This window comes from Eschrichtius robustus, chromosome 1 (assembly GCF_028021215.1).
Source record: "Eschrichtius robustus isolate mEscRob2 chromosome 1, mEscRob2.pri, whole genome shotgun sequence".
NCBI classification, from domain to species: domain Eukaryota; kingdom Metazoa; phylum Chordata; class Mammalia; order Artiodactyla; family Eschrichtiidae; genus Eschrichtius; species Eschrichtius robustus.
Genome location: NC_090824.1, coordinates 66,458,044 through 66,475,732, shown reverse-complemented (window position 1 = coordinate 66,475,732; position 17,689 = coordinate 66,458,044). Strand labels below are relative to the sequence as shown.

Genomic DNA, 17,689 nt, shown 5'->3' with positions numbered 1-17,689 from the left:
AGAGCTATATGTAGTTCCAGTGTTTGTACTGTTTAATGTAAAAATTCCCCAAAGTAATCACTGGTTATGTTTTCTTTTGATGTACATTTAAAAGGATATCTTCTGCAATTTTTTGCTTGCTTAGTAAGAAAGAAGGATAGACCTTGTATTCCACTGTGTTTTCAATTTTTTTTCTTAATTGTTAGTTATGAATCACTATGCTATTTTCACAAACTAATTTCCCTTTTTATCACTGTTTATAACTTTGTTATCCAGTTAGTTCACTGTTGTCTTTTCAGTAAATATCCATTAAGTAGCCCAGTTGTTCTTTTATGCAGTTTAGGTAAAGAATGTTAAACTTGGTGCTAAGTGCAAATATTCAGTTTGATCACATTAAGATCTTTTAAAATTTTTACTTAATGAAAGAGAGTTAAGAGCATTGAGTGGGACTGCCCTAATTTCTTATACTGCTAGTTATTGTATATACTGCTGCCAGATAAATATTTGTAAGTCACCAGTCTGATCACATCATTTTTTATAAATCTTCAACAGCTTCCTTGGTTCTAAAAATCAAATTTTAAAAACAGAACTTAGTATTTATTAAGCATCCTTTTCTTTGCTAAGCACTTAACATTAAAGGAAAAATTAGTTCTTAAATTTGTATAGATAGGCAGCCCCATTTTATAGGTGGGGGAACCATGTCTCAAGAGGTTTAGGGCTTTACTATTGTCATAAACTAGTAAATACTAGGAGTTGAATTTGAAATCAGTTCTATTTACTCATGGTTTTCTACTACTTATGTTGCTCCTTCAACATGGCAATATTTTATTTATTACCGAATGGAAGCTAATAAACATTTTGCTTGACTATCAGAAGGCTGATATTGTTAAAATTAATATTTGGTTGAGGCTGGTAGGATAAACTTACAGAATACAAGAATAAATCTGAAATTTTATTTTAAAATATTATTGTACTAGAAATATTAGAATTTTAAATTTCAAGAATAATTTCTCTTTACCATTAGTTGTTAGTATAGCAGATGTGCAGCACAACCTAAATAGATGTTTACTTGCAATTTTGAGGGTAGTGGAGAAGCCACATATTGGGGGCAGGTAGTGCTTCTTTTCTCACCTTTTATTTTTTTCCTCATGGTCTTTTTATTCTTTTATTTTGTCTGAATTGAAGATAATTTTCACATATGTTGATGTACATGACTGGATATTTTCCTTGTGAAATTTTGATGTGGTAGAAATGATGTATTGCTTTTCCTTCAACTTCGAAAGAATGTGAAGAATCACCAAATAAAACCTTCGTGAGAGACTGATTCATTGCTTCCACACAAATAATCTAATTTAAATTACATGCAATTCTTAAAGTTTATTTGATGTTGTTGGTATATCAAATAATTCTAAAAGATTTTCTCAAATATATAATCGTAAAATTCTTTAGCTTTGTGCTACTCAAAATGTGATCTGTGAGCTCTTTGTAAATACTCTGAGAGAGAATAAATGCAGAAATCAAAAACATTTAGAAACAATTTGATAGTAATTTTGTGTCTCTTGAATCTAATAAGAAACTGGGACCTAGATTTTTTAAACATTTCATTCATTGTATTTTTAAAAATTGACTTACAGATATGAAATAAAAGTTGGTCCTTAGATCGTTTGAGAAGCATTGATCTAGTTAAACGCTGTCATTATTTGTATTAACTGTTCATTTATTTCTATTTCCTTGTTTAAGTATATGAATATTCTTAATTGGTTTTAGATATAAAATTTGATAGATTTCACAGGAGTATGTTGAAACTTCTTGAAAATTTTTTTTAATTCTAAAATCTTGCTAAATTCATACGAAATTCCATTTTAGGGAATAAGTTTTGAGAAACCATGTTATAGAAAGCAGATAGTTTTTTAAAATTGTGAGAGAGTTGTTAACGCAACTAGTATGTTATCGTCAAACATAGCCAGCCTCCAGTCAGAAAAGGCAGGAAAATTGAGGGAGGGGAAAGGACTAGCTGTTTCCTCAAACTCATAGGAAGAAATAGAAACAAAATGCACATTTGGTTAAGAGGGTTTTATTTTAAAGTTTGTAAGATCACATTAAAATTTGTATTTAGTTTTTTTAGTTGTTAGATTTGCCTTAAATTTTGAGGTCATCTTGCATTTATAACAGTAAATCATAAACTGTCTTTGGTGATTTCTTAAAATACATGTAACATTGTTAACTTGTCTGGTGCTTTGTTATGAACATCTTTAATATGTATATAATTCGACATGTGTAATTCATGATTAAGATTTGTCCTTTTTCTCTTTCTAGGAAGATGATCCATATGATCTTGAAGACCTTTCTGCACAGAAATGAGGGAAATACAAAGAACCAAATATAGTTCTGAAATTCGGGATCTGTATTTTGAGATGATTTTATTTTCAGAATGAGAAGTATATCTGGTTATCTTTATGAATGTAGAGACATGACAAGAGAGTTATGATGGCAAAAAACAAAGAGCCTCGCCCCCCATCCTATACCATCAGTGTAGTTGGACTCTCTGGGACTGAAAAAGACAAAGGTAACTGTGGAGTTGGAAAGTCTTGTTTGTGCAATAGATTTGTACGCTCAAAAGCAGATGAATATTATCCAGAGCATACTTCTGTGCTTAGCACCATTGACTTTGGAGGACGAGTAGTAAACAATGATCACTTTTTGTACTGGGGTGACATAACACAAAGTGGTGAAGATGGAGTAGAATGCAAAATTCATGTCATTGAACAAACTGAGTTCATTGATGACCAGACTTTCTTGCCTCATCGGAGTACGAATTTGCAACCATATATAAAACGTGCAGCTGCCTCTAAATTGCAGTCAGCAGAAAAACTAATGTACATTTGCACTGATCAACTAGGCTTGGAGCAAGACTTTGAACAGAAGCAGATGCCTGAAGGGAAGCTCAATGTAGATGGATTTTTATTGTGCATTGATGTAAGTCAGGGATGCAATAGGAAGTTTGATGATCAACTTAAATTTGTAAATAACCTTTTTGTCCAACTATCAAAATCAAAAAAACCTGTAATAATAGCAGCAACTAAATGTGATGAATGTGTGGATCATTATCTTAGAGAAGTTCAGGCATTTGCTTCAAACAAAAAGAACCTTCTTGTAGTGGAAACATCTGCACGATTTAATGTCAACATTGAGACATGTTTCACTGCACTGGTACAAATGCTGGATAAAACTCGTGGCAAGCCTAAAATTATTCCCTATCTGGATGCTTATAAAACGCAGAGACAACTTGTTGTCACAGCAACAGATAAGTTTGAAAAACTTGTGCAGACTGTGAGAGATTATCATGCAACTTGGAAAACTGTTAGTAACAAATTGAAAAATCATCCTGATTATGAGGAATACATCAACTTAGAGGGAACAAGAAAGGCCAGAAATACGTTCTCAAAACATATAGAACAACTTAAACAGGAACATATAAGAAAAAGAAGAGAAGAATATATAAATACTTTACCAAGAGCTTTTAACACTCTTTTGCCAAACCTAGAAGAGATTGAACATTTGAATTGGTCAGAAGCTTTGAAGTTAATGGAAAAGAGAGCAGATTTTCAGTTATGTTTTGTGGTGCTAGAAAAAACACCTTGGGATGAAACTGACCATATAGACAAAATTAATGATAGACGGATCCCATTTGACCTCCTGAGCACTTTAGAAGCTGAAAAAGTCTATCAGAACCATGTACAACATCTAATATCAGAGAAGAGAAGGGTAGAAATGAAGGAAAAATTCAAGAAGACTTTGGAAAAAATTCAGTTTATTTCACCTGGGCAGCCATGGGAGGAAGTTATGTGCTTTGTTATGGAGGATGAAGCCTTCAAATATATCACTGAGGCTGATAGCAAAGAGGTGTATGGTAGGCATCAGCGAGAAATAGTTGAAAAAGCCAAAGAAGAGTTTCAGGAAATGCTTTTTGAACATTCTGAACTTTTTTATGATTTAGATCTTAATGCAACACCTAGTTCAGATAAAATGAGTGAAATTCATACAGTTTTGAGTGAAGAACCTAGATACAAAGCTTTACAGAAACTTGCACCTGATAGGGAGTCTCTTCTACTTAAGCATATAGGATTTGTTTATCATCCCACTAAAGAAACATGTCTTAGTGGCCAAAACTGTACAGACATTAAAGTAGAGCAGTTACTTGCCGGCAGTCTTTTGCAGTTGGATCATGGCCGCTTACGGTTGTATCATGATAGTACCAATATAGATAAAGTTAACCTTTTCATTTTAGGGAAGGATGGCCTTTCCCAAGAACTAGCAAATGAGATAAGGACACAATCCACTGATGATGAGTATGCCTTAGATGGAAAAATTTATGAACTTGATCTTCGGCCCGTTGATGCCAAGTCGCCTTACTTTTTGAGTCAGTTGTGGACTGCTGCCTTTAAACCACATGGGTGCTTCTGTGTATTTAATTCCATTGAGTCACTGAATTTTATTGGGGAATTTATTGGAAAAATAAGAACGGAAGCTTCTCAGATCAGAAAAGATAAGTATATGGCTAACCTTCCATTTACATTAATTCTGGCTAATCAGAGAGATTCTATTAGTAAGAATCTACCAATTCTCAGGCACCAAGGGCAACAGTTGGCAAACAAGTTACAATGTCCTTTTGTAGATGTACCTGCTGGTACATATCCTCGTAAATTTAATGAAACCCAAATAAAGCAAGCTCTAAGAGGAGTATTAGAATCAGTTAAACATAATTTAGATGTGGTGAACCCAGTTCCCACCAATAAGGATGTATCAGAAGCTGACTTGAGAATTGTCATGTGTGCCATGTGTGGTGATCCATTTAGTGTGGATCTTATTCTTTCACCCTTCCTTGATTCTCATTCTTGCAGTGCTGCTCAAGCTGGACAGAATAATTCACTAATGCTTGATAAAATCATTGGTGAAAAAAGGAGGCGAATACAGATCACAATATTATCATACCATTCCTCAATTGGCGTAAGGAAAGATGAACTGGTTCATGGGTATATATTAGTTTATTCTGCCAAACGGAAAGCATCAATGGGAATGCTTCGAGCATTTCTGTCAGAAGTTCAGGACACCATTCCTGTACAGCTGGTGGCAGTTACTGACAGCCAAGCAGACTTTTTTGAAAATGAAGCCATCAAAGAGTTAATGACTGAAGGAGAACACATTGCAACTGAGATCACTGCTAAATTTACGGCACTGTATTCTTTATCTCAGTATCATCGGCAAACTGAGGTCTTTACACTGTTTTTCAGTGATGTTCTAGAGAAAAAAAGTATGATAGAAAATTCCTATTTATCTGATAATACAAGGGAATCAACCCATCAAAGTGAAGATGTTTTCCTGCCATCTCCCAGAGACTGTTTTCCCTATAACAACTACCCTGATTCAGATGATGATACAGAAGCACCACCTCCTTATAGTCCAATTGGGGATGATGTACAGTTGCTTCCAACGCCTAGTGACCGTTCCAGATATAGATTAGATTTGGAAGGAAATGAATATCCTATTCACAGCACACCAAACTGTCATGACCATGAACGCAACCATAAAGTGCCTCCACCTATTAAACCTAAACCAGTTGTACCTAAGACAAATGTGAAAAAGTTGGATCCAAACCTTTTAAAAACAATTGAAGCTGGTATTGGTAAAAATCCAAGAAAACAGACCTCCCGGGTGCCTTTGGCACATCCTGAAGATATGGATCCTTCAGATAACTATTCAGAACCCATTGACACAATTTTCAAACAGAAGGGCTATTCTGATGAGATATATGTTGTCCCAGATGATAGTCAGAATCGCATTATTAAAATTCGAAACTCATTTGTGAATAACACCCAAGGAGATGAAGAAAATGGATTTTCTGATAGAATATCAAAAAGTCATGGGGAACGGAGACCTTCAAAATACAAATACAAATCTAAAACCCTATTCAGTAAAGCGAAGTCATACTACAGAAGAACGCATTCAGATGCAAGTGATGATGAAGCTTTCACCACTTCTAAAACAAAAAGAAAAGGAAGACATCGTGGAAGTGAAGAAGATCCACTTCTTTCTCCTGTTGAAACTTGGAAAGGTGGTATTGATAATCCTGCAATCACTTCAGACCAGGAGTTAGATGATAAGAAAATGAAGAAGAAAACCCACAAAGTAAAAGAAGATAAAAAGGTAAGTTTAATGTATGGTTCATAATGTTTCTAAAGATGTTTGTTTTTGACTTTTAAAAAATTATTATTATTTTTTAAGAGAATGGATTTGACATCAGTGAGAACTTAGGCTGCCTGTGTCATTCAGTAAATATAATTGACAGCTTTTTAAAATTTTCTGAGTATTTTGTGAGGGCAGATTATTTTTTGTTACTTATTACATTTTATTGTGCTTTATCTTATTTGGGGTGGAAGTTTGATTTCATATTTTTCAGCATAAAAGTTCTAGCTGAATATGTGTATTATCTCTGCAGAAACTCAGATATAAAGTGATTTATTTTTTTAATTTATTTATTTATTATTTTTGGCTGTGTTGGGTTTTCGTTTCTGTGCGAGGGCTTTCTCTAGTTGTGGCAAGCGGGGGCCACTCTTCATTGCAGTGCGCGGGCCTCTCACTGTCGTGGCCTCTCTTGTTGTGGAGCACAGGCTCCAGACGCGCAGGCTCAGTAGCTGTGGCTCACGGGCCTAGTTGTTCCGCGGCATGTGGGATCTTCCCAAACCAGGGCTCGAACCCATGTCCCCTGCATTAGCAGGCAGATTCTCAACCACTGCGCCACCAGGGAAGCCTGATTTTGTTCATTGTTTTCTGTTTGTCTGTAAGCTTCCCATTTGTTTGTTTTTTCCCTTTTGATCTACCAGTTTTGCAATATTAATTTGATACATTGGCATAGCTTGTTTTATTGCAGTTTGCTTTCTGCGCTTCTCAGATACTGCATTTTTTACAAATTGAAGGTTTTTAGCAACCCTGCAACAAGCAAGTCTTCATCAGCACCATTTTTCCAATAGCATTTGCTTACTTCTTACTTGCTTCCATGTTACATTTTGGTAATTCTCGCAATATTCCAAACTTTTAAATTATTATTATATTTGTTACGGTGATCAGTGATCTTTGATGTTGCCGTTGCAAAAAGATTACAGCTCACTGTCAGCTCAGATGATGGTTAACATTTTTTAGACTAGAAAATTACAGACAAAGATCTGGCAAGATTGATCAGATAAAAAGAGAAGGCATAAATACTGAGAATGAAAAGGTGAATATAATTACAGATAGATCAGATTAATAAGATAGTAGAGAATACTATCAACAATTTTATGTCAGCAAATTTGAAAGTTTAAACAAAGTTAAACTCCTCGACAAGAAAGTTTAGAATAATCCTGTAACTATTAAATAAATCATGAAGTAGTAGTTACATCTTGCCACAAAAATACCAGACCCAGGTAATTTTACAGGAGACTTTTTAAGGAACAGATCATTCCAATGTTCTACAAATCCAGAAAATAGAATAGGATAATACATTCTTTAATTCATTCTCTGAAGTTATCTATTCTTAATTCCAGAACCAGTCAAGGATAATACAAGAAAGGAAAATTATAGTCCCATTTTACTTATGAGTGCACATGCAAAAATTCTAAATAAAGTTCAGGTCTACAGACCCTTAACTGCAATTTTGAAATCCAGTAACCTCTGAAAACCAAAAGTTTGTTTAGAACTTGGCAGCATAATCTGATTTACCCTGTTCTTGGTGGGAAAACCTGACTTGAACTAATGTGTGAGGCTACATACAAGCATTGTCTTATTTAGAGTGAATATCCATATAGTTCACTGCAAGTGTATTAATGTATTTGAATACAGGTACTGACCCACAGTTTGTTGGGGTTGTTACCTAATAGACGTTTTTTGTACTGTACAGTAGGGATGATGACTAAAATTTTCTGAATTCTAAAATATCTTACCCTAAGGGTTTTACATAAGGGATTGTGAATATATAATACCAAAAAAAAAATCCAACAATGTATATAAAAAGCACTTGATAAAATTTAATTCATGAGAAAGCTACTAAATTATGAACAGATGAGAACTTACTTGAGAAAAGGTATCTATAAATATGCAAACAAGTGAAATCTACAACAAGCATCATCCTAATTAGGGAAATGGATTCCCTTTTCAACCAGGAACAAGACAGAATGTACACACCATCACCACTTCCAGTTGGTATTATACTGAGATCCTAGTTAAAGCAGTATGATAAGAAAAAAAATTAAAAGGATGAGCATTGGAAAGGAAAAAACAAAATTGTCACTCTTGGCTGATGATATGATTGCCTATGTAAAAGCCAAACAGTATCTACAGATAAATTATTAGTATTAATAAAGGAGCAAAACTGCTCCATGTAAGATCAGTAATTGTCAGTTGCATCTCTGTACATCAGCAGTAAACAACTAGAAAACATAATCAGAGAAGACACCATTTATGAAAGCATGGCAGATTATCAAGTGCCTGGGAGTAATTGTAACATCATGTGCAAACCTCCGTGTGGAAAACTATAAAACTTTAATGTAAGACATTAAAGAAGATCTAAATAAATGGAGTAACTATTGCCTTCCTGTCCATGAATATGGCTTATCATAAAGAAGTTATTGCTGTTCAGACTTATCTCTAGATTCAGTGTTGTTTCATTCAAAGTGTCAAAGATTTTTCAAGAAATTTTGCACTGATTCTAATACAAATATGGAAGAGTAAATAGTAAAACCAAATATTGAATAGCCAGGACACTTTTGAAGAAGAAAGGCAGAGGTAGAGTGGTGATGATATATGTGCTTATTCTATCAGATAATATAAAACTTTAGTATTTAACATAATGTGCTGTTGGCTCAGAGACAGGCACATTTACCAGTAAAACAGAACAGAGTGCTCCCAAATACACAGACCTCTGACTTGGAGCTGTCCTTCCAAGCCATGTGAGGCTGTGGAACACTTGAAATGTGGCTAATCTGAATTGGGATATACTGGTCTACAAGGGTGAGTAAAGGCTTCCCTGAGACTTGTCATTTTGTCAGATCTGATAGATGAATAGGACTTAATTAGGGGAATGGTTGGGTGGATGTAAGAATATTTAATGCTGAATGAATAGAATGTGCATGTTCTTAAAGGAGGTCACTGTGGCTAGTCATTGATCTAAAGCTGTCGTTGGCAAACTTTCTGTAAAGAGCAAGATAATAAATATTTGAGACTTTGAAGGTAATACCTCCTGTATTATAATTGCTCAGATCTGCTGTAAAAAAAGCAGGCATGGACAATATGTAAATGAATGAGTATGGCTTCTTTTTATTTATTTATTTATTTATTTTTGGCTGTGTTGGGTCTTTGTTGCTGCGTGCGTGCTTTTCTCTAGTTGTGGTGAGTGGGGGCTTCTCTTGTTGCAGAGCACGGGCTCTAGGCACGCGGGCTTCAGTAGTTGGGGCACGCGGGCTCTAGAGCGCGGGCTCTAGAGCGCAGGCTCAGTGGTTGTGGCGCAGGGGCTTAGTTGCTCCGCGGCATGTGGGATCTTCCTGGGCCAGGGCACGAACCCGTGTCCCCTGCATCCACAGGCAGATTCTTAGCCACTGTGCCACCAGGGAAGCCCAGTATGGCTATTTTTAAAAACAGGCAGCAGGGTGGATTGGTCCCCTAGGCCGTAGTTTGCTGATACCTGATCTGTGGGAGAGAATAATACAAGGAGAGATTTGAGACTAGGGACTAGATGCAGACCTTTTTAGCACTGTTAGGAATTTTTGTTATTTAGCCTAAGAGTAAATTGAAATTAACAGAGTTAGTGGATCTGAAATCACTGGGTTTCAGTATGGAGTATGGGTTGAGTGATACAGAAGACCAGTAGGCATTTACAGTAGTTTAAGCGAATCATGATAAAAGCTTTGAATAGTTGGAGTGGGGAGGGAGAGTGGTGGCAATGGATAGAATGGGATGGATTTGAGAAATACTTAAAATACATAAGATTTGATAACGTATTGCATATGTGGGGAAAGAGTAAAGATGATGAAAGAGATAGGAAAGATATCTCCTTGGTTTCTAGCTTGTGCAGCTTAATCAATGATGATGCTGTTCCTGACGTAGAGCATTGGAAATTTGCCAGGTGTGGAGTGGAGGGATGGAAATTAAAACTTTTAGAGTTCAAGTGGAGATGTCAAATAGGCAGTTAGGTATATAGGTCCTCAGAGAAGAGGTCTGAGTTGGAGATATGTATTTAGGAGACAATGAAGTAGAGATGGCAGTAGATGAAATGACCTAGGGAGTGAATACAGAGGAGTGCCTAACACACCCTAGACCAATGTTGAATAGCCAAGGAGCAGAGAGGATCCTTAAAGGTAGGGAGAGTAAAAATAGACCACTTACCCTTTCTTAGCTCATTCCCTCACCTGTAAATTAGGAATTGTAATGTTTCCCTTGGAATTGTGGTAGAAATTGGAACTGTGTGTCTCAAGTGCCTGACATACAGCAGTGCTCAATAAATGCTATTATAGTGTGCTTCAGGCCTGAAATATCCCAGTATACTCTGTATTTCAGAATAGTCCTTTGTCCCATTTGCTGGATTAGTCTCCTGACTCATTTTTAAATTAAATACTCCTGTGATTTCTGATCCTGAATTTATGTACTACTTCTTTTTTTTTTTCTCTCTAAGAGAAAAGTTCATTCTCTTTACCTTCATTCTTTGACTCCAAGATGAGAACTATAGTCTAGGAATATTTTCTCAGATTCCTTGATATTGGAAAATTATAACTTTTGTGCATTAGTGGCATCTAAGGAAGGCTCAAAGATCTGTTTCTCTTAATGTGGGCTTTAGTTGTCATTCCTGCCAATCAGAGAAGGCTTTATGCTTAATTATCTTTTGTTCTGTACCCCAAAATGAGTTTAGTGTTAGTTGTGGGAACAAAACCCCTAAGACATTTCTTGATTTGCAAGGATTTTCTTAAGTCATGACCTGTTATAGACATAAATATTTCTATGTAAAGGAAATCTTGCAAAACAATACCTACTTTATAAGTTATTTTGATTTTCTAGTCTATTGCAGTGAAAAAAGAGGTGCTGGTTGTGACCTACTGAATTGACTTCGTAACTTAACAGGTGCTTGAAAAATAGTGCTTAAGAGAATGAACTGAATGAGAAAATTTGAGTTGTATTGATAAAATTGCCAGTTGTTAACATCCATTCAATGAAGTGAGGTATACTTGTGTTTAAGCTAGTTTGTTTTTTCTTCAGTATCCATTTCAGTGCTGTCAGCTTGATTCAGATAGTAAATAGTAGAATACTTTGTGAATTTTGTGGTGCATTAGAATAAGCTGGTATTCTAATGATTTTTCATTTTGAGCTTTTCTTTAAAATTGTTTTCCTGTCTTATTTCCAGGTCATGAATCTTTTCATCCTCTTAATTTATATTAGCAACTACCAACTCCTATTTTACTCTCAAATGTTCCATCCAGTCCTTATTATTATCTCTGTATTTTATTGGTCCCTTCTTACTAAACCCCTCTATCAGATAGTATCTTAGAAGATTCTGCTGCTTTAGCCATTATACTAGGGTTTGGAGCCTGTTTAGGGAAGAATACCAAAATAGGTATGTTTTCTTCAAAAAAACTGAAGAGATATCTATATGTATATATTGAGTCGAAGATGTTAATTTAATATTAGTAGATAGTGAATGGATACCAAGCTGTTAATAGGGTAGATCCTTTAGAGTATAGTAAATCTTAAGTTTAGAATTGTTTGACTTCTGACTTCTAGAACCTACAGTCTTTATTAAGTAAAATGCCTTTTGAAAATACTGTCAGCCAAACAGTGGTGACCAGAATTTTCTCTTGATTTATAGATTGTTCATTCCAGATATAAAAGTAATGAAATATATGAAAATATGTCTGTGATGAACTGCTGTTTGTCTATATCAAAATGTATAAGTTATAGGGTAAGTTTGCTTTTTATTTTTAGTGTATATCACTTAACCTCTTGACAGTCACTTAACTGACTGTCAGTGTTCACATCTGGGGTTCTTGAAAGAGTTATAATTAAAGCTAAATAAAAATTGGATGCTTAAAGAGCTTACTATAGGAAGAGCAATACTTACAGATCAGATACAGATAGAGTAGTTTGCACTTTGTTTAATGAGCTAAGTCGTTTAACAAAGTCTTGAACTGCTCGACAGTTTCAGGTTTTCTATTTTTCACCTATTTTTGGGGGAGTACCTTGGTTATATTTCTGGGCAGTTGATAATAGGGTGCCCATTATATACGTTATTACCTTGCAGACACTTCCTTAGGGGAGAGAGTGAGGGTCACTTTTATAAAGGAAGTATGATCAGAAGAATGAGAAAACTGCTTTCCCAGATTCCTCAACCAGCATCTTTTCCAGCCTCATTGCCATGAGTTGGGTCTTATATCCATTCCTGACCAGTAAAGTCTGGCCAGGGGTGGAGAATTATGCTATTGAATGTAGGCCTGAGCCTTTAGAGCTCTGGGTGACGTTGGCTTCCCCCAAATTCGGGTAATTTCTAAGGGATGAAAACTGCAGTGTCTAATGCAGGCTAGATTTATATGTTGTTTATAGTTGATCTCCATGGCCTAGCATAGTATGTTGTACTATGATCAGTTGACGTCAGTAGGAGTATATAGCTTTGTTTTTGTAGTGGTAATGAAAGAACCATTTATGTGTTTTTTAAAATAATTACATCTATTTTGACTCAAGGAAACTGTTGTTTTATTCAACAAGCATCTTACTGAATGCCTTCTATGCCTGAACACTGTCCAAAGCTAAGGATACAGGGATGACTTGGTCATGGACTCTGCTCTCAGGAATTCAGTCTAGTACATTTGATTTTGGTGAAAATTAAACATATTTTATATTTTCATCAAGGTTAGTAAAACTTTTGGTTCTTTCATATCTCTCATTTCATTTGGAAAGCATTTACTTAGGAGTCTTAGTAACGATTTTTATTGCTTTCATATTGGCTAAATATGTTCTACCTCTGATTGATTAGTTCTAAGGTGTTTCTGAAATTTCTCATAAAGTTAAAATTGGTTTCTTTAGTAGCATTTCTGGTGCTGGCAACATCAATTTATGGTATGACGTAAGTGTGGATATATAATGTGAGTATTTCTGCCTGCATTTTACTATTTGCTGTTTCTTTGAATTTGTTCTGTGCTGTTGGGTTGACCATGATCTATTACTCTTCAAATTCAGAATGAAATGTAACGAGATGGTTAGTTTTTAAAGTATATTTTGACTGATGTGTTTTAATAAGACTCAATTTAAATGATTATGTCAGTGGTATGGCTGTTTTCACTAATTTAAAAGCAAATGTAAATGTCTTCAGTGTGGCTTTCTATTCAAACTTTATGTTTTTTCTTAGCTTTCAAAACAGCATGTTGAATGTTTAGCAAAAACTGGCATAGCACAAATTATTGAAATTACTCTTCTGCAGCACATTCATTATATTAATTGTTAGACTGTATTTAGTTAATATATCAAGGAGGCACTTTACCTCTATAACATAGAATACTGTGTTCTTACTATAATTTTATATCAAAGGCCAATTGTTACTATTCCAAGACTTATAAGTGAGTTTATAGGGTTGTCAATTTTATGTACTCCAAAAATGTATATACTACAGATCATCCCACTCAAACCTAGAAGAGTTATTGCCACAGTAGGTATAGTTTTATGATTTTCAGCTCTGTAGTGTTTTCTTGTCATCTCAGCTGATGTGTTGAAAGAGTCCTCAATAGGGCTTAATCTATGACTGTGTTAAGAGAAACCTCAGTGGAAGGAGGACTGCTTTTCTTTTTTTTTTTTTTAAAGATTTATTGATTGATTGATTGCTATGTTGGGTCTTCGTTTCTGTGCTAGGGCTTTCTCTAGTTGCGGCAAGCGGGGGCCACTCTTCATCGCGGTGCGCGGGCCTCTCACTATCGTGGCCTCTCTTGTTGCGGAGCACAGGCTCCAGACGTGCAGGCTCAGTAGTTGTGGCTCACGGGCCTAGTTGCTCCGCGGCATGTGGGATCTTCCCAGACCAGGGCTCGAACCCGTGTCCCCTGCATTGGCAGGCAGATTCTCAACCACTGCGCCACCAGGGAAGCCCCTAGGACTGCTTTTTAAAAGTAGTAATATCTGATTTTACAGTTCTTACAACAAAATATAAGGGTGTGACAAAAGTGATCTTGAGTTAGTATCTAACTTTGTCCATATAAAGGTACACCTTGCATATGTTTGTTTGTGTATGTGTGTGTAGTTGTTCTGAGCTTTTTGGAAATTGTTCTTAGCCTTCGAAAATCTGAGGAAAGGTTTGGGTATTTTTCCTGGAAAAATGCACGTTCACAAAATTTTAGTGGCATTTTAAGGGTATCATATATACTTTCTAAAGTATATATGGACTCTAGAACCTCTGTTGATGTAAGAGAAGAGAAGAACACGCTTGAATTTGTCTCATTCTTTACTGATGCTCTGATTGGTAATCTTTAGAGTGACAGAAAGAACCTAACAGATGACATGGGAAGCAAAGGGAGAGATAATGGTTTTAAGAATGAAATGCTGGGTATAATATAAAACTTACTTTGATTTGAATACACTTGAAAAAATATTTTTAGGGAAGTTGGGAAGAAATCTACTCATCCTTAACTTGAATAGCTAGATGTTTTGCTAAGACCCTCTCCAGGTGACTCCAGGTTTAATATTTTGTTAGTAAAGTTTTTAATGGCATTAATGAAATACCTGCCAGGTAGATAATATATGTTGAAATGCTTTATAGGAAGGTGTCATCTTAGAGATGAATCAGTGTAGGAACCAGTTTGTCTGATACATGTATACAAGAACCCAGACCACATTCATTTGCCCTCAGTTATTTTCTCTTCCCTCTTTTCACCTAGTGTTAGGTTAAAGGGTCTGAAAGAGCATTCACAATCCAGCACCTAACAGCTTTTAGAGAATTAAAAAAAAAAAAAGGATTAAGTAGACCTTCATGGAGTACTGACTCTAAAGACTTCTTTCTTATATTGATGTGTTATGCTATGGTGTAATACTTATTCTTCCCACATAAAGTAATCACTTTATAGTAGTTTTATTTATTTATTGCTTTGTAGTTTAATAAGTATTGTTTTTCTTACTACATTGTAAGCTTTTTGAAGGCAGTTATGATTATCATTCATCTTTGTGTACCGTACAGTAGTGATTCTCTGTCTTGAATTATGTATTGACTTTTTTTTTTAAGTTAAAGTCTCAGACTTCCCAGGGCTATATCTGTAGCCATCGCCCAAACTTGAGTTCTTAGTCCTTGATTTTATTAGCCTAGCACAATGGTTCTCAACCAGGGTCAATTTTGACCTGCAGGGAGCATCTGGCAATACCTGGAGACATTTTTGGCTGTCACAAGTCAGGTGAGGAGTTGCTACTGGTATCTGTTGGATTGAGGCCAGGGATGCTGCTAAACACCCTGCAATTCAAAATGTCAGTAATACTGAAGTTGAGAAACCCCGTGTAGCCAAATGTGGTCTTTAATGAAATTCCTGTGAGATTCTAGAAGTCAGTCATACAACGCTTGTTTGTACTTGCTCATTAGGAAAGGCAGGTTTTTCCTCACAGGTCATAGATATTACTTCCCTATCCTCACCATGATTGGGTAAGAATGTATTTTCAGGAAGGAGGTCCTGTGGGTCAAAGCTACATGCTCTTGCTATTTATCTTACTTCTCTGATCTTTATTCTGCTGTAAAACATGTTGTTTCCATTTCATTGTCACAGTCGTAGTTGAGGCTATCATAACTTCTTACTTGGATTATTGCAATGACCTTTTTTTAAAAAAATCGTTTTAATTTGAGGTAATTGTAGATGGACATACCATTGTAATAAATAATGCAGAGAGATTCCGTGCACCCTTTGCCCACTTTCCCGCAAAGGTAACATTTGCAAAACTAGTAAAATATCACAAACAGGGTATTGACATTAATGTGACCCGCAGATCTTTAAATTCCCCCAGGTTTGCTTGTACTTGTGAGTGTGTGCACGCACGCGCGCGTGTGTATACTCTGCAGTTTCTATGAGTATGTACTCAACTGTGTTGAGGTTCTTTAATTGCACAACTTCTCAGAATTTTTTAACATGCTGTGATATGTTGAGAATCTCTTGAGTGTGGGACAGAGTATATCGGGACCAGAGAAAACTCAAATTGGAAGCCATTGGGGAGAAATTTGATTGCCTATTTCCTTCCTTTTTGAAAAGAGGATTAAAGTTTATATATCATAGACATAAATTTTTAAATTAATTAATCTGTTCTTGGCTGTGTTGGGTCTTCGTTGCTGCGTGCAGTCTTTCTCTAGTTGCGGCAAACAGGGACTACTCTTCGTTGTGGTGTGTGGGCTTCTCATTGTGGTGGCTTCTCTTGTTGTGGAGCACGGGCTCTAAGCACATGGGCTTCAGTAGCTGTGGCACGCGGGCTCAGTAGTTGTAGCTCGCAGGCTCCAGAGCGCAGGCTCAGTAGTTGTGGTGCACGGGCTTAGTTGCTCCGCGGCATGTGGGATCTTCCCGGATCAGGGTTTGAACCCATGTCCCCTGCATTGGCAGGTGGATTCTTAACCACTGTGCCACCAGGGAAGTCCCTCATAGACATAATTTTTTAAATCTTGATTTTTTTCTGGTTACACAAGTGATCTTTATCTTTTCAAAAAGTACTTCCTTTACAAAAGGAAATGTACAACTTACAGTGAAAATTCTGTATAACCTCCCCCCAGTCTTTTCTTTCTCTTTCTTTCTCTACCCTGCTCTAAATTTAAGGGTATCGTTGTCAATAGTTTGGTATTTGTTTTTTAAGTTTTGCTGTAATATTAACATAAATGATTTATTTTGATGGAATGGAATTACACTATTTATCCTGTTCTTAAACTGTAACATATATCAGTATACGTAAATGTGTTAAAATCAACCTTCTTAATTCGTCTTTATTGTCATTAATTTTGGTGTACTTGATCTGACAAGGACTAAAGGAGATCATTTAAAATTTCTTATTCTGTTTCCATAGAGGTACATATTTCTGCTATACTTTGTTTCTGCTACTTGGTGGATTGAATTCTAGATAATTGTCAAGTGAGTCTCTTTTGTATAGTTCAAAGCTTTTTGCTTCGAAGACAGCTGCAATGTTAACCTTGCTCTTGTAAAAACAAAAAAAATCATTACTTTTTCCATCATTTTGTTTTCAGTTTTTAGGAGTCTGTTTAAATGGCATGTGGTTAGTCACGTTTAGTTTTTTGTTTTTTGTGTTTTTTTAAATAAATTTGTTTGTTTGTTTGTTTTTGGCTGCATTGGGTCTTCGCTGCTGCGCGAGGGCTTTCTCTAGTTGCAGCAAGCGGGGGCTTCTCTTCGTTGTGGTGCGCGAGCTTCTCATTGCGGTGGCTTCTCTTGTTGCAGAGCACAGGCTCTAGGCACATGGGCTTCAGTAGTTGTGGCACACGGGCTTACTTGGTCTGTGGCATGTGGGACCTTCCCGGACCAGGGCTCGAACCTGTGTCCCCTGCATTGGCAGGCAGATTCTTAACGACTGTGCCACCAGGGAAGTCCCTCTGTTTAGTTTTGTACCAAGTCTGAGAGTCTTTTATAGCTGATTTGATCTTAATCCATTTACATTTATTTTTTAGTTTGCTTTTTTCTGGTTATCTATT

General features: G+C 36.0%; 1 protein-coding gene across 3 annotated transcripts in view; it reads left to right on the top strand.

The window, feature by feature from the left end:
* The window catches only part of ARHGAP5 (Rho GTPase activating protein 5), a 77,369-nt gene that overhangs the window by 10,353 nt on the left and 49,327 nt on the right, over positions 1-17,689 (top strand). For all 3 annotated transcript variants that reach the window (XM_068546394.1, XM_068546403.1, XM_068546388.1), the window contains exon 2: positions 2,296-6,183. In XM_068546394.1, coding sequence (XP_068402495.1) covers positions 2,464-6,183 — 3,720 coding nt within the window. In that variant the 5' untranslated portion in view covers positions 2,296-2,463. The remainder of the gene's footprint in view (positions 1-2,295; positions 6,184-17,689) is intronic.